This window comes from Vombatus ursinus, unplaced genomic scaffold (genome assembly GCF_900497805.2).
Source record: "Vombatus ursinus unplaced genomic scaffold, bare-nosed wombat genome assembly UNPS02014841.1, whole genome shotgun sequence".
Lineage (NCBI taxonomy): Eukaryota > Metazoa > Chordata > Mammalia > Diprotodontia > Vombatidae > Vombatus > Vombatus ursinus.
The window spans coordinates 2,690,190-2,714,546 of record NW_020954619.1 but is presented as its reverse complement, the minus strand read 5'-3'; the positions used below and the strand labels follow the sequence as shown (position 1 = coordinate 2,714,546).

The 24,357-nt window shown below is 34.1% G+C and overlaps 1 protein-coding gene across 6 annotated transcripts in view; it reads left to right on the top strand.

The window, feature by feature from the left end:
• The window catches only part of KIZ (kizuna centrosomal protein), a 205,913-nt gene that overhangs the window by 157,631 nt on the left and 23,925 nt on the right, over positions 1-24,357 (top strand). For 5 of the 6 annotated variants that reach the window (XM_027840432.1, XM_027840428.1, XM_027840431.1 and 2 more), the window contains 2 exons: positions 8,886-9,051; positions 9,922-9,987. In XM_027840432.1, the coding sequence (XP_027696233.1) occupies positions 8,886-9,051; positions 9,922-9,987 (232 nt within the window). The remainder of the gene's footprint in view (positions 1-8,885; positions 9,052-9,921; positions 9,988-24,357) is intronic. The other variant, XM_027840427.1, reaches the window with a different exon arrangement.

Sequence of the window (24,357 nt, the reverse complement as noted above, 5' to 3'; positions counted from 1 at the left end):
GTGAAAGAAAAATGGAAAAATAGGTGAAGAAGAGATAGAACTATACCTATTGACTAATCATGTGATGATGTATTTAGAAAGTCATAGGTACTTGCAAACTACTATTTAAGACAATAGCTTCAAGAAAATTGTGGGCTACCAAGAAACCACCAGCATTTCTATATAATAATAACAAAATCCAGGAGGCAATAATAGAAAGAAATCCCATGCCAAATAACTAGAAAATGCATAAAATATTTGGAGATTAGTCTATGAAAGCACACACAATACTTGCATTCGATTGCCAACTGCTCCTGAAAAAAGAAATAAAGGACAGATTAAATAGCTAGAGGAATGTTCAGTGCTTGTATGTGAATTCATGCCAATATAATAAGAATAACAATACCACCAAAGTCAATTTGCAGTTTTAATGCTATGCCAATAGAGCTATCAAAGGGATATTTTATAAAATTCAGTAAATAATAATAAAAATTCATTTGGAGAACCAGAACTATACTGTTGAGAAGTAATCAAAAAAGTTAGAGATAAAAGGAGAATAGTATTTACAGATCTCAAATTATAAAGTAGAAACCATCAAAAACATTTGGTATTGGTATAAAGAAGTGAAGTAGATCAAAGGAATAGACTAGACAAAGGAGAATCAAAAACAATGCAAATACAATAAACTGGAATCCATAAACTACTTAGGAAAGAACTCTCCATTTCATAAAAACTGCTGGGAAAACTAGAAAGCAGTCTAGAAGAAATTAGGTTTAGACTAACATCTTAAACCACATTTTATACAATAAATTTAAAATATGTATGACCTTATTATTAAAGATGTACTATAAAAAAGAGAGGAGAGAAGCAGATCAGAACCATGAGTGATGAACATAATCTTAACCAGACAATGAATAGAGGCAAGAATAAAACAGATGACTTTGATTACAAGAAACTGAAAAACTTCTACAGTAATGATATGGGAAGTGGTCAAATGAAGAAAAAAAATCTTTGTGTCAGATTTCTTTGATATGTTTTTGGTATCCAAGATTTATAGATAACTTATAGATATAAGACCAAAAGCATTTTCCTAATAGATAAATGGGCAAAGAATATGAAAAACAAATCTCAAATGAACTGAAAGCTACTTAGCAACCGTAAGAAAAATTATACCAGATGACTCAAGATGAGAGAAGTAAAATTCAAAACAACCTTGAGGTTTCATCTCACTTCCTATAGATTGGCAAAGATGACAAAGGACAGGAATAATCAATGTTGGAGAGCTTGAAGGGAAATTGGCATACTAGAACATTGTTAGTGGATCTGTGAATCAGTACTACCATTTTGGAAATCAAGGATGTCATTTATAAGAATGACGTTCCATTATACACCAAAATATTTAAAGCAGCTTTTTATGTGGTGGTAAGAATAAAAAAAAATTTTTTTAAACTCTGAAAACAAAGTAGATTCTCCTCTATTGGGGAGTGGCTAGATAAATTTTGGTGCATCTACATAATGGAATGTTATCGTAAGAAATCATGAACACAGAGAAACATGGGAAGACAGATGGACTTATATAAGTAAGCAGAATAAAAAAAGCAATATACACAATGACTAAATGAAAATGAAAAGAACAACAACATAAAAAATCAAAATTGGATGTTAGAAAATCAGGCAAAGAAAAACCATGGCTCTAATGATATAAATTGACACCTCCCCCACCCCATTCTTTTGCTGAGATAGGAGATCCATGGGTGTAGAACACTGCATATATTTTCAGACTTGTCTAATGTGTTGATCAGTTTTGCTCATATTTGTCTTTAAAAATTATTAGTATATAGTATAGCTCTTGACGGGAGTGAGAGGAATACTGGGAGAAATTCTGGTTATATGAAAAATAAAAAGTATGAATAAAATTCACCTCAGAAATTTACAGGTAGGTAAGGGATAATAAAAACCTATACTGTATGTTTGGCCTTTGAAAACCTTGCAAACAGAATAAATTGTTTTCTAATTACTTTATTCAGGTGTCAGAAATACCTATTAGGATTTCATGTTATTCTTTCAGGGTACAAATTCTAAACCTAACTGAAACAAAATGAGAATTTTATTTAGAAAAGGGGCAAAAAAAGAAAAAAAAGAACAAAACACATGTTTCCATAGTCTGAGAAAATAGGAAGTAACAATGCAGGACTACTGGAAATCCAGAAAAGTTCCCCTAATCTTTAAAAAGTGACTGATTAAAATTATAAAGTTGAAATTCTTTGAAAACAAATCTGAGAGTTGTTAAAGAATTATGTCTCCCCAAAAAAAGTGCAGATCCTAGAGATATAAAATACAGAAAACTCCAGGCATCCATGAGATTTTAGAAGTACTCACATGTTTTCAGAAGAAAAAAAAACATAAGTATTAAATTTAAAATTATAATTTTAGTGAATGCTAAGAAATAACAGGCCTGGAAAAATTACCTGTTACGCTCCTAGATTAAGTATTATAGGTAAAATTGTACACTTAAAGTTATTTCTAGTGCCTTGGTAAAGAAGACTCTGTCAATGGTTTGAAATGTTGAAGAAATCACAGGATTTGAAGCTGTGTGACCCATGTTCAAATCCTGACTTTGACATTTCTGAGTTTTGTGACCTTGGGTAAGTTACTAAGCCATGCTGGACTTGTTTCCTTAACTATAAAATAAGGGGATTAGAAAATATTAGCTTCTCAGGTCCCTTCTAGTTCTAAATCTATGATTCAGTGATTCTGTGAACTCTCTAGAAAGTTATAGTATGCTATAGAGTTTTAGGCAGTTATTTTTGTTCATGTAAGAAATTATGATGTGTCCTACCTGGCAATATTGGGATATCCTAAGAGCTATTGAATGATTCCATGAAAAGACATAGGTGCTACAATGTATTTACAAATTCAGACAGAGCAAAGATTTTCATTATCTATTCTCCACAAATGGATCCTACCTCACTGAATAGTATAATGAATTTTCACAGCAAAATAAGATTGTTCTCAACCCTTTTTTGTAATTAGAATTGTTTACTTAACCATATTGTTCATGCTATTATTGTCATTCCACTAGCCCACTGCAAGCCAGCCTTTCCTCCCTCCTTACAGTAGCATACTGGTTCTATCTGCCCCAAGTCTTTCCTTACTTCAGTCCATCCTCCACTCAACTGCCAAACTGATCTTCCTGAAAGGCAAGTCCAACCATGTCACACACACACATACACACACATATTTAATAAACTCCTTTAATAAACCCTGATCTTGCCCTGCCAACCCTTAATCTTAGATTACTCCCACCATCCACTGCCTTCACTACTACCCATGTGTTGCTAAATGAAGGTGAAGAAAGTAATAAAACCATGATGAATGGATTGACTACAAATTTATGTTACATAATCTCAAATGGGTACTTATTGCATCAGGGCAATCCTTTTAGACCTCCTTAAGTGACTTATTGTTCCACTCAGCACAGTGGCTTTTCCAACCTTTTCATCCCTCAAATTTTTTATAACTCCCTTGCCCTACCCCCACTCTCTCAGCTGAGAACCTTGCCTCATATTTCAATGAAAAAAAATGCAAGGCCATTTCCTAAGAGCTCCCTCTTATCTCCTCCTCATCTCACATCTCTCAGGTATGCCACTATCTCTTTGTTCACCTTGTCTCACAAGACAAGGTGGCCCTTTTCCTTGCCAAGGCAAAACTCTGTGTGTACCAGTGATCCCAATCCATCCCTTCTTTTCCAACAGTTTGCTACTCTCACTTATTTTCATTCTGTCTCCCTATTAACTGTTTCATTGCTACCTATAAACATGCCTGTGTTTCCCCCATCCTTAAAAAAATGTCTCTTTGATTCATCTATCCATGTTAGCTATTGTCCCATATCTTTCCTCATCTTTGTAATTAAACTGCTTGAGGAAGGTTGTCTAGATCAAAACAGGTGTCTCTATATCCTTTCATCTCACTCCCCTCTTGGCTCTGCAGCATGGCTTTCCACCTCATCATTCAACCAAAGCTACTCCCTCCAAAGTTACCAAGGATCTCTTTTTCCCCCACTTAATAGTATTTTATTTTTTCCAGTTACATGTAAAGATAGTTTTCAACATTTCAACATTCACTTTTACAAGATTTTTGGGTTCCAAATTTTTTTCTTCCCTCCCCCCTACCCAAGACAGCAAGCAATCTGATATAGGTTATACATGTACAATTATTAAAGGATTTTCCACGTTAGTCACATTGTGAAAGAAGAGTGAAACAAAAGGGGGAAAACCACAAGAAAGAAAAAAAAAGTAGAATGCTTCAACCTGCATTCAGACTCCATAGTTCTTTCTCTGGATGTGGATAGCATTTTCCATCATGAGTGTTTTGGAATTGTCTTAGATGGGGGTGTGGGACTTTTGGCCTCAAAGCCACATGGGCCCTCTAAGTCTTCAAGTGCTGCCCTTTGACTGAATCCGAACTTAATAGAACAGATCCCTTTAATAAAAAGATTTGGCCTGTAAAGTTTGGATTCAGTCAAAGGGCCACACTTGAGGACCTAGAGGGCCCCATGTGGCCTCAAGGGCGCAGCTTCCCCCACTATTATCTTAGATCATTGTATTGCTGAGAAGAACTAAGTTTATCTCAATCATCTCTTAATTGCCAAATCAAGTGTAATTTTCTGTCCTCATTCTTCTTGACCTCTCTGCAGCCTTGGACACTACTGATCACCCTTATATCCTTGATATTCTCTTTTTTCTAGGTTTTTTATGATACTGCTTTATCCTGGTTCTTTTGCCTATCTGACCATTCCTTCTCTGTGTCTTTTGCTGTTATCTTGAGGACACTAACCATGAGTGTTCCCCAAGGTTCTGTCCTTGGCCCTCTTTTTTCCCTTCTATACTATTTCACTTAATCATCTCATTAGCTCCCATGGATTTAATTACCGTCTTTGTGCTGACAATTCTCAGATCTAGCTTTATCTAGCTTTAATCTCTCTTCTGACCTCCAGTCTCACATCTCCAACTGCTAGAGAGGCCTGGAGAGACCAGTGGCTTGTAAGGAAGCCAGAGAAATCCCAGAGTAGTGCAGCCAGGTGAGAAATGAGGACTCCTGTATATATCTTACCAGTACATAGTTGTTTGGATGTTGTCTATGAGCTTCTTGAGAGCAGAGACTATCTTTTGCTTTCCTTTATACATAGTTGACCCCTAATAAATATTTATAGATTGACATGTCTACTTCAGCTCTTGAATGCTAGGATTCTGTGAAATATATGCACTTATCCTAAACTTGATCATGTATTTAATGACTTCATCAGTGTCTTTGATGATACTAGAGAGCTCACACTTACTATATATGCTAGTGACATTAAAGAAAATATCTTGATAAACTGAAAGAGTAGTCACTATTAACAGAATGATCTGTCATCTTACCAAAACCTGTATTGCTTTCTAGTAGTACTTGTATCTTTTCTCTCTAGCAGAATAGTCTTAGTTCTGTTATGCATAACTTTAGGCCACAGCTACTGAGGTAAGGACTTTGACAGAAACAGCTGGGACAACTAGAAAGTAGTCTTTGTTAGTTTTATACTAACAACTGTACCATATATCAAAATAATCTCCAAATGTGTACATTGCTGAGACATAAAAGGTCACAGTGGAATCAGAAGAACAAGGAAGAAATTACCTTTCAGCTCTACAGCTAGGATAAGAGCTTACAACCAAACATGGAATAAAGAGCATCAAAATATAAAATGAAAAATTTTGATTACATAGAAGTAAAAAATTTCTAACAAATACTCCTCCATTTAAAAACATTCATTAGCTTTTATTGTGACCAATGTATTCTCCACAGTCTTTCTCCAAATTTATTTTCCTTATTTATCTCCTATTCTTTTTCATATATTCTACACTATGGCCAAATTGGATTTGTCATTTATCCCCTTTCTCTACCACACCTAGAAAGGATTCCAAGCCTTCTTATGTGAAAAGAGCCCTAGATTTGAGTTCAAATGATTAGGGTTTTGAATACTGGTTCTGCTCTTTATTATGAATCTGACCTTGGATAATTCAAATTATCTTTCTGTGCCTCCTTTTCCGTATTTGTACAATGGAGTATTTAGACTAGATAAACTCTTAAATCCCTAGAGTCAAAATGAAGAGGAATAGGAGGAAACTGCAGACAAGTAGATTTAAACTCAATGTCAGGGGAAAAAAAAACTTCCTAATAATTAGCTTTATCTAAAATTAGAACAGATTACTTTTGGAGGTACAATGCCCCTCACTCTAGAACCCTTCAGATAGAAACTAGTGACTACTTTGTTAGGGATATTGTTGAGTTGACTCCTCTTCATATAAGAGTTTTATAAATGGCCCTTGAGGTCCCCCCTTTTTTATAATGGGTCCCTTTAATCCAGAAATTTAGTTTAATACACAATTTAAGTTTTTAAAAGCATACAGAATATAAATCATACGTATTTCTTAGCAAAAATAACATTTCCTAAACAATTTCACTTGAGCTGAAAACATTTTTATTTTTTTGATATAAAAGTGGCGCTTCTTAATTGTTAAAGCCAAGAAGCATTAGCTGAGAAGTTAGATCATCCAGAACAAACCTTTGCTTGTTATTAGTACCCATAATGCAATTAAAAGTAAATACGTAAACATTTAGCTACAGCAATGTCTTTGAAATACAAGTGTAAGCTTGACCAGAACTAGTATTTACTGGTGTCTAGGGTCATTTGTTCCCATTGTTCTGATAAGAGCTATACCTTCATTAAGCTTCACTAAGAAATATTAATAATGTTATTATGTTTTTATTTAATCCAGTACCTGTTTTTCAGAGTCATCAACTTTGTAAAATAAGTCAGGTTGGAGCTTTTGTAGGTATACTGATCCTTTTCCTTTCTTCTAAAAAGGCTATGCAGTATTGTAGGAAGAACTATAAATGTGGACTAAGGGACCAGTAGGTTCACATACCACTTCTTCTACTTAATAACAATATTAGCTAACATTTATATAGGTTTGCTTTATGCCAGGCACTCTGCTAATTGCTTTACAATTATTACCCCTTTTGATCCTCAGAACAACCCTAGGAGGTAGGTGCTGTTATTATCCCCATTTTACAGGTGAGGAAACTGAGGTAGCCAGAGGTTTAAGTGGCTTGTTCAAACATGGTCACTCAGTTAATAAGTGCGTAAGGCTACATTTGAACCTAGATCTTTTTGACTCAAGGCTCGATGCTGTCTTTTATGCCACAGCTGCCATATTTACTATTGGTGTGAGTTTTGACAAATTTAATCTTATGGCCCTCAACTTCATCTTTTCTAGAATGAGAAATTAGACTAGAAGACTTTGTAGATACCTTCTAGCTCAGCCTTTCTACTTCTAGAATTTAATGATTATGAAATCTTTCCCCTCATTTAGGACCCCACTCAGCTGTCTCTTTTATTGACTCCTCCAGTGGCTATCTAGCAGTGGTATGGGAATACCTTTAGAAACTTAAAATTTGCACTAAGACATATCTACAAAGTAAATACAAAGTAATTTCAAGAGGGGAGTACTAACACAGAAGGGCTCAGGAGTGGCCTCTTTAGAAGGTTGCCCTTGTGCTAAGCTTAAAAGGAAAATAACTGTTTCAAGAAACAGAGATGAAGAGGAGAGTAATCTAGGCACAGAGGAGAACCTGTGTAAAGGTACACAGGGAGAGGTGGAACAGTCAATAGGCCAGTTTGGCTAGAATTAGAGCACTTGTAGTATCTATTTCACAGGTTTGTTAATATCAAACGCGAGAATGTATGTGAAAGGACTTTCCAAACTGTGGAGCACTATATAAATGCTAGTCCGATTGAATGAAATTGAAGGGGAAGAACAATTACTTGGTAGTGTTATGTATTAAATGGTAACCTACTGGCTCAAAAAACCTTATGAGTAAAACTTTTATGAACTGAGCATTTTCATTTTGTTGGGAAGACTTAACCAAAAGTCTTGGGGGTGCTAATCAAAAATCACCATTGATTATGTGACTTTAAAGCTTAGTTTTCCATTTATAAAATGGGGTTGACTGAACTTGTTCTCTACCACCTCACTAGAACCAGAGAGATTACATTTAGACCTCTTTGAAGGAAATATAGTTTATAAATTTACAAATACTCTCAAATAGCCCAAGTTAGTTTAGGGGAAAGTATATGATGTTTACACCTTATGGTTAGGTCATATTAGTGCTTAGTGTGAATAATCTTTTGCTAAGAACATCCCCTCTACGGGGAAGCCTTTCTGCAAGCCAACAGTCACCTCTATAAAATTCAGGAGGCAGTCTTTGAAGGATAGCGGAGGAGAGTCTGATCACCTTTCTTCCAGGTGCCTTTCTCAGCCCAAATCAGTACTGACTTGAGTGCTTTTAGTTAAGAAGGTATTTTATTTTTACCATCTTGATCCCAAGAAAGCAGAAAGTATTTAACAGAAAAGTAATCTCCTACCCAAGGTATGAACTAACTCACTCACTTTCTCTCTCTCTCTCTCTCTCTCTCTCTCCCCCTCCCCATACATATGTATATATATAAATATTTTTGAGTTGGTAGGGTACCATGTTCACACACAAGAGAGAATAAACCAGTCCAGATTGAGAAATAATAAATACATTGATAATCTACTCTCTGACCTAAATGGCATAATACAATGTGTTGTAGAAAATATATTCTCAAAAAGAAAAAAAGATGATTTTCATTGGTAATGTATATTGTTTTCAAGATTGAAGTATAATATGAAATAATAGAATTTTAACATAATTTGAAGATATTTTTGTTAAATGTCAAACTCAAAATTATTTTTTTAACTGATATATCACAGAGACCAAGGGGAATGTGGCAGCAGTTTATTTTTATTTCTTTGTATAAATGTGTGTGTGTTTTAATACTGTAGGCTACAGCATTATTGAAAAAAGCCCTTACAGAAGAGTGTGAAGATAGGTCGTCTATTCACAGTAATGAATCATCTTGCAGCTTGCCATCTATTCTGAATGACAATAGTGAAATAAAGCAAGCAAAACATGCTCAATGGCTTGACAGCATTGGTACAAGGAAACAAGGTAACTATTGTGAAAGGGTTTGTCTGTAGCAAAAATGCATTCATGTGATACCCAGTTTCTCAAGGTATATTTATAAAATAAAACATTGAAGACAATAGAGTAGTAACATTCTAATTTTGTTGAATACATCTTTCAGTTTTGTAGTTCCCGTCTGATAAATATGTCCCTTCTCATTCTAATAAGAAATATTTTGAGCTTGGTACATGTGTAGGGAAATATCCACCTAACTCAGTGCTATATCTTTTTCCCCTCTAAAACAGAAATATTGGATCATGATTTTGCTAAATTTGAATTTCTGAGGAAAATAAGGTTTTTTTCAATTTATAAAATCTTAGCAGGACTTATCTTTTGTGGCCAGAATTATTACACAAAAGTGGAAATTATTCCATAAAATATCATAAAGTTTTTTAAGGATCAATTAATTGAACTTGCTTCTTTTTACTACCCTAAAATTATTTTTTTCAACTTACAGTAGGCATTATGTTATTACTTCAGAGCATTTCTCATCAAAGAATAATGAGTCAGATAGTTAAGATGTGGTAGTCTTTTAATTTTTAATCTAAGCTAATCATGATTTTCCAAGATTTTTGGTAGATGTACACTTTTGCTGTTGAAAGATAAAGACATATAGGTTATTTTGTGTTTCAAATTCTGTCAGAACTTACGATATTTCCATGAAAGCTTCACAGAGTAGAAATATTTGACCATAAAATTCACAGTAGGTTTCCTGTTTAAGAACAGTAATGGATAGTTTAGATCAATAAACAAAGAGATAATGAAAGTGAGAAATTAAAGGGAATGGGTCTTAAAAGAAAACAACACCAGTCTGATCAGTGTGACTTTGAAACATGTTGTCTATTCCATTTTCAGAAGTCACTAGTGCATGTGAAGATGAGAGCAAGGAAAAAAGCTTGGTAGAAAAGATTCCTATTACAGGTAAAAGTAATGGTTGCCTAATAGTGTCAAATACAGTATCCAACCTTATTTTATAATCAAAATATTCTCTTTCAGTAGCTTGTGGATCCCACTAATAGTAAATTCAGCTACTACATACTGAGCAGAGAGATTAAACGTAAGATCATAAAGTAAAAGCTTATGTTAACATAAATTGAGGTTGAAAATGACAGTGTCTATTTAATTCCTTGTAATCATGTTACACATTTAAACCATGTGAATATCCTCTATCATTTAGCCTTTCAGGTCCTAGTATCTATGTTAAAAGGTCAGTCTCCATGGGGAAAATCCAGTAATTATATAGCAAACTACAGATGTTTCTGATTTGATTCTTTTCTTTTCTGTAGTAATTGAATGTGTATCATTAGAATAAGAGTAGAAAAAAATGTGCTAGACAAGAAGCTTTGCTTATGCCTCAGTTACAAAGCCAGTCTGATAATTTAAAAATTTTAGCAATAAGGTTTCATCAAGCCTTATTAAGATCTCCCTGGAGTAGATGTGTTAACCTTGTTTAGATGGAATCTGAATGATATCATTACTTTTTTGTTTTTAGGATATCAACAGCATAAATTAGTATTCTGAACAGAGTTCTATTTGTCATACATCTAAATTTACTATTACCTTATTTTGTAAAGTGGTGCAGTGGCCTCTTCATTATAAATTCAAAGGTCTGACTTTAAATATTTATGCAAGCATATATACCATTGTGGTTACTGAGACGTACATCTGCATCTATGGTATTTGTTTTTTTAATAAATAGAAAAAATAATAGATTTATTGTGACACAATTTATGATATAATGATTAAGAAATGTGTTTGTGATTAACTCTGATTTTCAAAAAAAGTAACAGAGGTTGTTTCATGTAAACTAAGTTCGCTAAAATTTCTTTTAGAATAATGTTCTTTTTTCTTTTAAGCCTTTATACTGGAATTATTTTTTATTTCTTTTAAAGCTTGATTTGTAGAAAATGCTGATAGGGTAGGTTCAACTTATTCTTATTAATGGGAGCAAAGGTATGAATAGTATAAAACAAATAATCTAAAAATCATTTTATTTGGCTTTTCAAAATGTGTAGGATTTCCATTTGAAAATGGATATATGTGATGTTCTAGAAATTCACTTCAAACAAAATAATAGCACTTTACTGGTTTTAGGAAGAGATAGAAAACTATCTCACTTCCCCATTCTGCTCCACTGTTCATGTATTTTAAAGTCATAGATTATTAAACCTATACTAGATGTTAGAAATAAGTCAGCTCTTCTATCCAAACTATTCAATGCCAAGAGTAAACTATTATTCCTTAAATTGAAACAAAGTTTACCTTCTGTCATATGTTCCCTTGAGTAGGGGAAGACGTGTTAGTGTTTAGATTTCAGAGTAAACAGAGGAAGGTCAGTTGCCCAAAGAATCAAGTAAGTACTTAATAAGGCTGGAGTTTAGTTGTCAGTAAACTTGAAAGCAAGTATAATAATAGAATAAGCCACAATTCAGTTAGCTTGTCACCAGATAAACAAGAATTGACAATTTTTTTTAAAGTATAGTTTTATGTGTTTATAGGTTCTATATGTGTCAGAATACTTTAACTTTTGAATGACTTCCTATTGGAAAAACATGTTTTGGATTTGATATCTTTTCTTTTAAATAAGTTTTTATTCAAATTCTGTTTCTTACATCATCATAATTTTCCCAAGTATCTGTCTCCCCCCTCTCCAAAAGCCATTTCATGAGACAAATTGTATTTTTTAGAGAAGAAAAAAATCACAACTAACTTATGCATTGAAAAAGTGCAAAAGCATATACAGTATATAACACCTATGGACCTCTGACCTCCACTACAATCTACAGGGTGGATTGGGAATATCTTCTCAAATCTCTTCAGTCCTGCTTCATAATTTTTTACATTTACTTTTGATGTCTTAGTGTGTAGCTCTTCTTTTCATTTATATTGTTGTTACTATGTATGTCATTCTCTTGACTTTGTTAACTTTACTCTGCATCAGTTCATATAGATCTTTCCATGCTTCTCTGTATGCATCACACATTTCATTTCTTACAGCAGAGTAATATTCTGTTACATTTGTGTACCACAGTTTGTTTAGCCATTCAGTAATTCACAGGCATTGACTTTGTTTCCAGTTCTTTGTTAATCACACAAAAAAATGCTGCTATAAATATTTCGGTATATGTGGGAACTTTCTTCTTATCCATGGCTTCCTTGGGGCATAAATCTAATAGTGGAGTCTCTGGTTCAAAGGGTGTGGACATTTTTGTTACTTTATTTGCATAATTCCACATTCTTTTCCAAAATGATTGTACCATTTCACAGTTCCACCAACAACAGATTGATATGCTTATCATTCTACAACCCCTCCAACACTGCATTATTTTGTTGTTATTTTGCCAGTTTGCAGGGTGTGAGATGAAACATCAGAGCTGTTTTGGTTTACATTTCTCCTTTTATTAGTGTTTTGGAGCATTCTTTCATGTGGTTGTTCGTATCTTTTGGTCTTTTATCTATTGAGAAATGACAGTTTGATATCTTTCAAAGCTACCTTGGTTTCTTACTTGGTATAAAATATATTTCAAAATAATTTAACTCTGAACATTTCCTTGATGGTCCAATACTTCCATAGATAGTTTGATTCCTTCTTTTTATTTGGATGCCCAGAGATTATTACAGTTCTTGGCAAACATTAGACACTTAATAAACATTTGCTGATTGATTGATTGATTGGTGAATTGATCATTTGGCCAATATCGTTTACTATTGAGAGGCTGACTTGCCTTATGAAATATATGTTTGGAGTCTTTCTTGACTTTTCATTTTGTTCTTACTGCCATATTTTAAGTTTCCAAGTTCACAACAGTTTTTCCCTTTATTAAAGCTAGTTGTCTTTTTGGCAAGAAACATTTGGAACTTTCAAGTGTGGTATAGTAAACTTAATTATTTAGTTTCAATAATATCAGACATTTAGCTAGCACTAGAAGGTTTACAACACATTACACACACACACACACACACACACATTCATATTTGATCCTTGCAAGAATCCTACGAGCTAAGTGTTACAGATATTATTATGCCCACTTAAGAGATGAGGAAATTGAGGCTTGGAGAGGTTAAATCATTTACCCAGAGTTTCATATTTAATAAGTGTTGAAGGTAGAATTTGAATCCAGATCTTCCTGATATCAAGTTCAGATATGTATCCATTATGCCACACTGCTTTCTGATATAGTTTTATACTTTAGCCTGTTTGATCTTTTACAATTGCTTCCATTTCTATTGTTTATGTAAGTGCATAGTTTGTATATATATACATTCATTGTATTTTTTCCACATTAGGCTTAACCTCCCCTTAACCCTCTGGGCTCTTAATCCCAGGATTAAGGGGAGGTTAAGCCTAATGTGGAATAATACAATGATGACATTGATTGTCATCAAATTAGAAAATTAATCAGTGGTCACTAATTGGACTATCTCAAGTAGATTGTCAGGTCCCTGGGTAAATCATACTCTGTGAGTGCCTATGTGTTATGTAGGTAAAATGTGGTTAAAAAGAACATTATGAGTAGCTTTGAAGGGGAGGAGGTATCACAAAAAGAGGACATGCCCCCAGAGAAATGTAGGCAGGGAGGAGAAAAGGGAGACTAGGCATCTGGCCTCAGAATTGCTGATTATATATACATGTATACCTCAAGTCTTATTTAAAATCAACTGACAGGAGCTACCACCCTTATTTCCCATTCCTGGCTACTGTAGCAAAATGGAGAGCACAGAGTTTGGACGATTTCCCTAGGGAAAATTTGGTCTCCCACTTTTAATACCAGCTTAGCTATAGAGGGAAAAAAATTCTCTTCTGTTTGTGAGCACAGCTAATAATTTTATTTAGAGAAGGTGTTTACTTATCTATAATAAAGATGTCACCATAATTAATCCTGAGTAGAATCTCGTGATACCCAAATGATCTCTACCCTGAAGTTTCCAATGAGTCCTTTAAGAAAACCTTAAAGAAGTTATCACCAAAGCTGATAAAATACCTGCTCTAGCTCCTGAGAAACATTTGTGAAGACAGAAACCTTTCATTTTGAAATATTTCTTCAAATATCTAAAGGCATTCTAAGGTTCTGGTCCCTAAGCACCATATTTTCTTATCCCCAGGAACAGATTCTCAGAGCTAAAAGGGACCTCAGAGATCATCCAATCAAATTTATACCTGAACAGTAATTCCCTCTACAATATCCCCTGTAGGTAGTCTTTATTTGAAGAACTGTAGTAATAGGGAAATCACTGAGGCAGCTTATTCTACTTTTCATAACTTTAATTATTAGGTAGTTTTTCCTTGTATTCAACTAACACCTACCTCTGAAATTTCCTCCCATTGCTCTGCTTTCTGGGTCAAAGCAAAATAAGTCTAATCCTTCTAATATATAACAGCTCTTCAGATACTTGGGTATCATTATTTTGTCTCCTGTAAGCCAAAAGAATAGGGGAGAATGTTATAAGGAATATGTAGTATTTTAGCTAAGCTTTAAAGAATATGTGGAATTTCAGTTGACCTTCTATCTCTACTTCCCCCAAGCTCCAATTATAAATTTCTACCCATTCTTTAAAGCTCAACTCAAATACCACCTTCTACAGAAAAGTTCCTAGAGGAGGCAGGAGGGAATGGGATCAAGAGCCCAGAGGGTTAAGGGGAGGTTAAGCCTAATGTGGAATAGGGATTTCTCTTTACAGACAGACAGAGGAGAAATTGGTAATGATACAGAAAAGTTGTGAGGACTGGCAGAAGGGAGCTGAGGGGGAGTTCATTTTGACCTTAGCCTTCTAAGAGAAATGAAAGGCTAAGTTTTCTGTGTGTTGAGGGTAGAGATGTGGTTGAAGATTTGAGGAGGAGAAAAGGTTTGGGAATCAGTATTGAGGATGAAATACAGAGAGAAGAAAAATGGAAAAAATACTTTGTAAGGTATAAGAGGAAAATTCCTTGTGACTGTGGTGGAAGGGGAGGACAGGATGAGAGAAGACCTTTTGTAGGTGATGTGTTATTAAATTAGTTTTTAAAAGGAATGGTAGGAATTTCACAGAGGGAGTGGGAAGATAGATGGACCACCAATTGAAATCTTCCCCATCTCCTTTAAGGCTCAACTGAAATGGCACCTCTTTCTTGTGCCTTTTCCCTGATTTCTTCTAGACAGAAGCTGTCTCTCCTGCCTTTGAGTTGTCATGGTAACTAAGTACCTTCCTTTTGTGAGCAACCAATCCTCATCTCCTCATAGCATATTTATTTGTATATATGTCCAATTTCCTTTCTTCTAGATTGTAAGCAACTTGAAAGCAGGTACCTTGGAAAGCAATGTATACATAGCAGTTGCTTGATCAGTATTTGTTGCATTGAATTTAATTGAGTTCAGGACAAATCTACACACACTTTAGTGTATACAGAGGAGGTCAACCAGGATGGAGAAGGGTCTAGAAACCAATATCAGTATGAAGCAGTTAAAGACCCTGAAATTGTTTATCTTAGAAAAAGAAAAATTAAAGTAGAATACACAGTAGCTGCCTTCATATACTGGAAGGGCTGTCATGTAGAAGGAGTAGATATAGCCTATATTATTCCATGAGCAAGACCTAATTTAATTGGTATTTTTGTAGGAAAGTGTATTTCAGTCCATTATAAGGTAGTACATATAAATTAGAAAGAAATTACTAACATTTACAATTGTCTCATGGTGAAAGGGGATGCCTAATGAAGTGATGAGTTTCAGAACATCATTTGAAGTATTCACACTAAGACTATTGACCACTTCTTAATGATATTAGAGAAGGAAGTTGTACTAGGTGACTTCCAGGGTCTCTATTCAAATTTCTTTACCTTTGTACAGGTTGCCCCTTCCCCATGCCATGGGAGGGAGAATATGAATGTTCTTCCTCATCTCTGATTGCTGGCTTCCCTGTCTTCATATCTACAGACCCATAATTTTCCAGAGGTTTCCATAATATTACTTTAAAGTACATAAGTTTAAAATTCACTTATTGATATTCTTGTTTAGCCTAGAGGCATTTGGGGGTCCAAAAGGGGTTGGGGGGCAGGATGAAACCTGATTGCAAGCCAGGTATTTGAAATTCTTTTTTAGAAAAAAGGTTAGATTTGCCCTTCATGTACCCAAAGGGCAGAACTGGAAGCAATGGGCAGAAGTTGCAAAAAGACAAATTTAGGCTCAATGTAAGGCAAAACTTTGTAACAATTCAAGCAGTTCAAAAGTAGAATGAATTGGCCTGTGAGGTACAGAGTTCCCTCTCCCTGGATGTATTAATGTAAAAGGAGATTCTTGTTTAGGTGTGGGTTGCATAAGGAATGTCTCACTTAAGGCTTAGTGTATTTCGTGAAGAAGATAAAACTTAAAGGAAAGAAAGTATTAGTCATTCTGCTTGGAGCCACTGCCTTTCTTTTACCTTAGTCCTAGAACAGTGAGTGATAGGAAAAGATTTCCAAGTGAAAATTATAGAAGAGAAGTGTATTTTGTTGGATAAGTTACACTTGCAGAGGTGTTTGGACTTTGATCTTCGTCTCCTCACATCAACTCCCTTAAAATAAGGACAACCCTGTGCACATTTACTACTTTGAAACCATGTCCCAAGTAGTAGGATAATCAGGAAATATTGTTTTGCTGAGACTGTTAGAGCAGGATTAATGTCATTCTTATCAAGCTGATGAAAGCCTCCTTTTGAACTATTTAATACTCAAAAGCTAAAATATCTTATATTAAAAATTTTATTTTTGGTCACACAATTTAACTTTGAGTAAATGAACTTGAGTGACTGATTCTAGCAATTGATTCAACCTCTACTAAGTTTTGTCAGGATAAGGGAATATAAAGGATTTCCTTATAATCTTTCTAAAGTTAAGGTCAGAGTTCTACCTAAATCACTCATTCATCCTGCCAACATTTTTCCCACTCCACGTGCCCATCCTGGCAAAGCCCTTCTCGGTAAGCTTGATATGAAAGGGCCCTTAGCTTTTATCTTGAGAGGATTAATCCTCTGAGAACGTCCATTCAGCCTCTTTTTCTTTTGACACCAGTTCACTTAGTCAAGCTGTGTTGAAAGTGGTTCCCTGGCTATGCTGTTTCTCCTTGTTATTCCTTGGCAGGTCTACATATTCAAAGTCATATTAGAGTATGTTAGTTCAGGAGCTTGTCTGTACATGAGTTCACATTTGAAGGGCGCCACTTGGAGTTTTGTGTAATGCTTTGCAAAACATTTTGGCTTGAGTTTGTTATCACATATAAGAAGGACTTGAAAAATGCAGTATTGAAGTAGAGCAAATCTTGGAAAAGGAAGTTTTTGCATTTTTTATAAACAAAAGTCTGCTGTGATAATATTTGATCATCAGAGTATACCATACTCTCCCTAGAGTACACTGTAGCCTCCTTATTCCATGCTTGCTTTCATAGGAAAAATGTATCACTTTTTCCTTTATATTTAGGGGAGCTTCTCATTATTCAAAGCTCTGTGCTGTACATAGTCAAAACCCTTATTGGTGTTACTGCAGATCTACCTCTCCCTTCTATAAGCCCTTAAGCTAATGTGGACCAGTAGAGGAAAACATATTAATTTAATTACCAAACAACCCTTGATTATGTTCTCTTTTGTCAGATTTCTTCTATAGCTTAGTTGCAACAGACTCATTAGGCTTCCAGAGGCTGAGTGATCTATCTACATTCTGGCATTGTTTTAGTTATAGATCTTTATGAAATGTGTAGAGCAAGAGATGGAGCACTGGGTCTGAAGTCAGGAAGACTTGAATTCAAATCCATCCTCACTTATTATGTGAACCTGGGCAAGTCACTTAACCTCTGTTTGTCTCAGTTTCTTCATCTGTAAATGGGGATAATAATTGGGGGTAATAATAGTACCTACTTCCCAGGGATGTTGTGAGGATCAAATGAGATAATATTTGTAAAGCACTTAGTGCAATGCCTAGCTCATAGTAAGTGCTATTCTATGTATTATAACTATCATTATAATAATTATTATTTAATGCATTTTATGATTCGTGTCATGTTATTAAAGAGCACTTATGTATAAACCATTTTCTTTTTCTTTTTTTTTTTAATTTGTAGGTTTAAAAGTATTTAAGCAGGTGTACTTTGCATGTAGAAGAGAATAACAAATGAGTTCTGACTCTTCTTCTTGGTATCTTTTTCTCAGATCTCTTTATCCAACATATGTTCTGAATGCCTGTCTTTCCATTGACACAAATACATATACAAAAATATTCTCAGTAATCCTTTACCATCATGCAGAAAAAATTAGATTAAGTAGGAGAGGCTTACTTATTAAGTAGATATGAAAATAGTGTATTTATTTCATTATGTCAGAATTAGACTTTTCCTCATAGATTGACATGTGTTGCTTGAGTTAGGACAGTGTTATCTAATTTTTATTGCAACATTTTCCTCTACCAAGTTTTTGGGAGTTTTTGTTTTGTTATAAGACGAAATCTAGACGTAGACTTGACTAAACACAAGGTCTAAAGCAAATCATGATCTACATATTTTGGAGGTGAGTTGCCTTAAACTTTTCATTTGCAGCATGGTCTTTCTCAGAGTAGGCATGCTAGAGAGCTTTTCTAGGTCTTTGAGGAGGAACCTTATTGTGAGCATCCTAGTATAAAACTTGAACACCATTTCTACATAAAGTTATATAATGCTTAAAGATTCAAGAAATGCTAAAGACAGAATTGTTACACAATTTTTACTAGCTCTAATTCTCTTTATATATCCTCGTCCTAAAAATGTGGAATTATTTTAGCTATATTTAATTTGAAGCCCTCTATGACCATTGCCATACCTAAATGACACCTTTTTTTTTAAATACTTTTTTATTGTATCACTAATGCATTGTTGGTGGAGTTGTGAACTGATCTAACCATTCTGGAGAGCAATTTGGAACTATGCCCAAGGGACAACCAAACTGTGCATTCCCTTTGATCTAGCAGTGTCACTACTAGGTCTGTATCCCAAAGAGATCATGAAAAGGGAAAAGGACCCACATGCATTTATATTTATAACAGCTGTTTTTGTGGTGGCAATGAATTGGAAATTGAGAGGATGTCCATCAGTTGGGGAATGGCTGAACAATTGTGGTATATAAATGTAATGGAATACTATTGTTCTGTAAGAAATAACGAGCAGGCAGATTTCAGAAAAACCTGGAAAGACTTACATCAACTGATGCCGAGTGAAGTAAGTAGAACCAGAACATTGTACACAGTAAAAGCAACATTGTGTAATGATCAGCTATGATGAACTTAGCTCTTCTCAGCAATACAGTAATCCAAGACAATTCCAAAAGACTCATGATGGAAAATGCGCTCCACATCTAGAGAAAGAACTATGAGTCTAAATGAAGATCGAAGCATATTATTTTCACTTTTTATTTTTTCTTTCTCATGGTTTTTCCCTTTTGTTCTGATTATTCTTTCACAACATGATGTGAAATGTGGAAATATGTTTAACATAATTGTACATGTATGACCTTTATCAGATTGCTTGCTCTCTTGGGGTGGGAGGAGGAAAGGAAAGGAGGGAGAAAAATTTGAAACTCAAAATCTTAGAAAAATGAATGTTGAAAACTATCTTGACCTGTAATTGGAAAAAAATAAAATACTGGTAAGTGAAAAAAAAGCATTTTTACTGATATTTTCTGTTTCTTCCATCATCATAGCATCCCATGTATCCTTCCCCTTCCCCTCCCCTGAAAACCATCCCAATATGACAAATAGTATTTTTAGAGAGGGGAAAAGCCTAAGTTTTAAGTTATTTTGTGGTAATAATTTGTGATGTGTGAGTACTAACTGTTCTTCAAAAGTTCAATAGAATTCTCCTCTGAATCCATCAGGTCCAGGGTTTTGTTTTGTTTTGTTTTTTTCTTTGATAATTCCTTTACATTTAGGTCTATTTCCTTTTCTGAGATTGGGTTAAGATTTCTATGGGGTCTTCTGATAGTTTAGGTATTTTATGTTTTTTAATGTATTTCTCTATTTCTTTTATGTTTTCAGTTTTGGTAGCATATAACTATCACAATTAATTGATATACTGAAAAAGTCCGAAAATATGTGTAACGTGTAACACCTATGGACCTCCCACCTTGACAAAGGGAGTATTTTGGGGATGTCTTCTCGTATCTCTTCATTTGAATTCCATTTATTACATTTACTTTTGGTTTTTGATGTCGTTGTTCTTTCTGTTTACATTTCTTAACTGTTTCTTTTACTTTGCATCAGTTCATATATATTTTTCCATGCTTCTCTGTATTCATCACATATTTCACTTCTTATAGCACAGTAATATTTTATTACATTCATGGAACACTGTTTGGATTTTCAGTTTTAATTAATCAAAGTTAAATGCTATTGATTTTTTGAGGATTTATTTAGTAGCCTGAATTGTCTCAATTAGCACCTCTGCTAATTTCCTGGGGTTTTCCAAGTAAATCATCATGTCATAAGTAAATAGTGATAGTTTTATCCCCTCTCTACCTATCTTTATTACTTAATTCTTTTCTCTGCTCTTATTACTATTGCTAGCATTTCCAGAACCATATGAAATAATAGTGGGGAAAGTGGGCATCCTTGCTTCACTCCCATATTTATTGGAAAAGGTTCTAGTATATCCTCATTCCTTATGATGCTTGCTTTTGGTTTTAGAAAGGTGTTTTTTTATGTAGTATTTTTTAAAACACCCCTCTATGCCTAATCTTTGTAGGGTTTTTAGCATAAAAAATTTTTTGTATTGTGTCGAGGCTTTTTCTGCATACAATGAGACAATTATTTGGCTTCAGAGGTTTTAGTTTGTAATTTGATTAATTATATTATTTTCCTAATGTTGAACCATCATTGTATTCCTAATATAAATCCCATTTGGTCATAATGAATGGTTTCTTGGATAAATTGCTGTAATTTGTTTGATACGATTTTGTTTAAATTTTTTGAGTAATTATTTATTTATATTGACCTATAGTGTGTTTCCTGGTTAAGGTACTAAGACTATATTTGTCTCATGAAAGGATTCTGATAGAGTTTATTCTCAATTTTTGTAGGATAATTTGTGATATAAGAGTACACTAACTGTTCTTCAAACATTTGATAGAATTCTCCTGTGTATCCATCAGGTCCAGGATTGTTATTTTTTTTTCTTTGATAGTTTCTCTACAGCTATATCTATTTCCTTTTCTGAGATTGTGTTACTTAAGATCTCTATCTGGTCTTCTGATAGTTTGGGTATTTTATATTTTTGAAAGTATTCCTCTATTTCTTCTGTGTCCTCAGCTTTGGTAGCATTTAATTGTTCAGAATATGTTCTGATTATTTTGTTTATTTCTTCTGGCTTTTCTGGGATTTTACCTTACTCGCTTGTTATTTTATTCATTTGATTTTCTGCTCTCTTTAGATCAGATAAGCATAGAGTTTATCTATTTCATTAGTTTTTTCAAAGAACTAGCTTTTAGTTTTTATTTATCATTTCAATGGGATTTTTTTTTCCAGTTTATCTACTTCCCTTTTAATTTTTAATATCTCCTCTTTTGTGCTTATTTTTAGTTTGTTTCCTTGTTGAGAATTTTTTAATGCATATTCAGTTCATTAATCTTTTCTTTTTCTATTTTGTTAATGTGTGATTGTAAAGATATGATTTTTCTCCTGAAGACTGCTTTAGTTGTATCCTAGAAATTTTGTTATGTTGTTTTTTCATTATCATTGTCTTTTACATAGTTATTGTTTCTGTGACTTACTCTTTTGCTTTAATAAGATTTCATTGTTAAGTATCCATTTGGGTCTGTATTTTTTGTTTGTGGTCCCTGAACCAGTTTCTGTTCTTAATGCATTATGATCTACAAAAGATGTATCGACTGTTTCTGTCTTTTTACATTTTTTTTTTTTACAATACCTCTGTGTCCTAGTACAATTTCTGTAAAAGTTTCACATGGTACAAAGAAATATGTATATTCTTTTGCTTTCCCATTTAAAAGATACCAAAACTCTTTTAACTTGAGTTTCTCCAGAAATTTGTTTAGTTCTGTGTTTTCTCTTTTGTTTATCTTTCTGTTATACTTATCCAAAACTGATAAAGGAGTATTGGAGTCTCCTGTCACCATTGTGTTACTGTCTGTGTTGTAAAGCTCAGATAATGTTTCCTTTATGAATTTGGATGCTAAGTCATTTATTTGCAGCATGTAAGTTTATTACTGATATTGGTTTGTTATCTATGGTTCCTTTCAGCATGATATAGTTTCCTTGTTTATCCATTTTTTTATTTTTAATATTTTTGCTTTGTCTGATAGGTAGCAACTTCTGCTTTTTTGGATTCACTTGATGCATAAGAAGTTTTTTTTTTATCCCTCATTTTTATTTTATGTTTGTCTTTTTTTTTTTAATTTTGTAAGCAACAGATTAAAAGGATTGCCGTGCTTTTTAATCTTGATGACCTGCTGAGCCCCAAAGAAGAATGAAATGGTAGAGATGGTGGGGAGAGGGGAAGGAGAAATGTGGAGAAATATGGAAGAAGTTGACAGTTCATGGATATGGAGGAAGGGAATTGAAAGTGTGGTTATAGGATATAAAGGAAAGTAGTGGAAGAAAGGGATGAGGTGATATGGGGAAAGGAAGGAAGCCAAAAGGATAGGAAAGTAGGGACAGTACATTTCAATAGAAGAGTGCTAGAATTTTAGTCAGAAAATTTGGACCTGAATTCAAATCCCTATTCTGTACCTACTCCCTATCATATCATGTACTCATTTCCTATCATGCAAATCATTTCCTCTCTCTGGGCCTCAGTGTCTTTTTGTGTAAAATGAGATCAGACTCACTGATCCCTAAAATGCCTTTTATCTCTTAATTTATAATCCTGCGAATGTCTTCTTTCCTAAAAGTAGTGTGTGGTATATAATTTTAATATTAAAGCATAGTGAAAATTATTTTATTTTTAAAGAGATTTTTGTGAAGAATTTCACAATGCTTCTTGAAATAATTGTGGAACACCTAAAACTGTGTGACATTTAGGTTCAAGAATCACTGGTCTTACATTTATGTGGATTATTTGTAACATAAAATTTTAAAATATGACACCCAATTTTTCATTTTAATTGTACTCAAATAGTGTAGCATTTCATTGTTTTGATATTAGTGTCTTTTAGTATAAAAGAAAAGAAAGTATATTCTTAAATTCTGCCTGTAAAAAAATTTAAATTTCTCATCCCCACTTTATATTTGGTGTCTTCAGTTTAATACTTGTGTCTGTGCAATAAATGTTTATTTATAGTAAGGTCAGCACATTGCTTACTTAAGACTTTTGCATAAATTTTCTTAATTGCTTTTTTCTAAAACTTTGTACGGCAACTTAACTTTTGTCTCCATTTTGCAAACAAACAAAGAAAAAGGCAGACTCAGAAGGGATAAAAAGGAAGGGGGAACAGAATAAGTACTTATACAGTATCTATCATGTGCCAGGCACTGTGCCAAGTGCTTTTTACAAGTATTATCTCAGTTGATCCTCACAGCCCTGGGAGGTAGGTGCTGTTATTATCCTCATTTTACAGTTTAGGAAACTGATGCAAACAGAGGTTAAATCATTTGCCCAGAGTCATACAACTACTAAGTATCTGTGGCCTTATTTGAACTCATGTTTTCCTAACTCAAAGCCCCATACTCTGTGCACTGTGGCACCCCCTGGCTGCCTCTAAAAAATTCAATGTACCAAGCCTGTTATCTTGTTCTCCTCATATAGACATTTGGGCTTTACATTCTCCCATAAAACAACACAACAAAACAAAACAACTGTGCATCGGATATCTTTGAACATCAGAACTTGTGTTCCTTTGCCTTCTGGTCCCACCGCTATCACTTAGCCTGGATATAAATCTCCCCTTGCCATACTGTCTTCTCTATCCATGCCATATTCTTGGCGTGCTAGGTGGTGCAGTGGATAAAGTGATGAACTTGAAATCAGGAAGATGTGATTTCAAATCCTGCTTCAGACACATAGCAGTATCTCACAGTATTATTGCAAGGCTCAAATTAAACAAAGCACTTTGCAAGTCTTAAAATGCAGTATGAGCATATATGGCTATATATTAGGGGAAAGGAATAAACATTTATACAGCACTTAACCATGTGCCAAGCACTATGTTAAATGCTTTACAAATATTATTTCATTTGATCCTCACAACAACCCTAGGAGGTAGGTGCTATTATACCCATCTTATAGCTGAGAATACCAATACAAACAGAGATTAAGTCACTTGACCAGGGTTACACAGCTAATAAGTGTCTGAGACCTGATTTGAACTTAA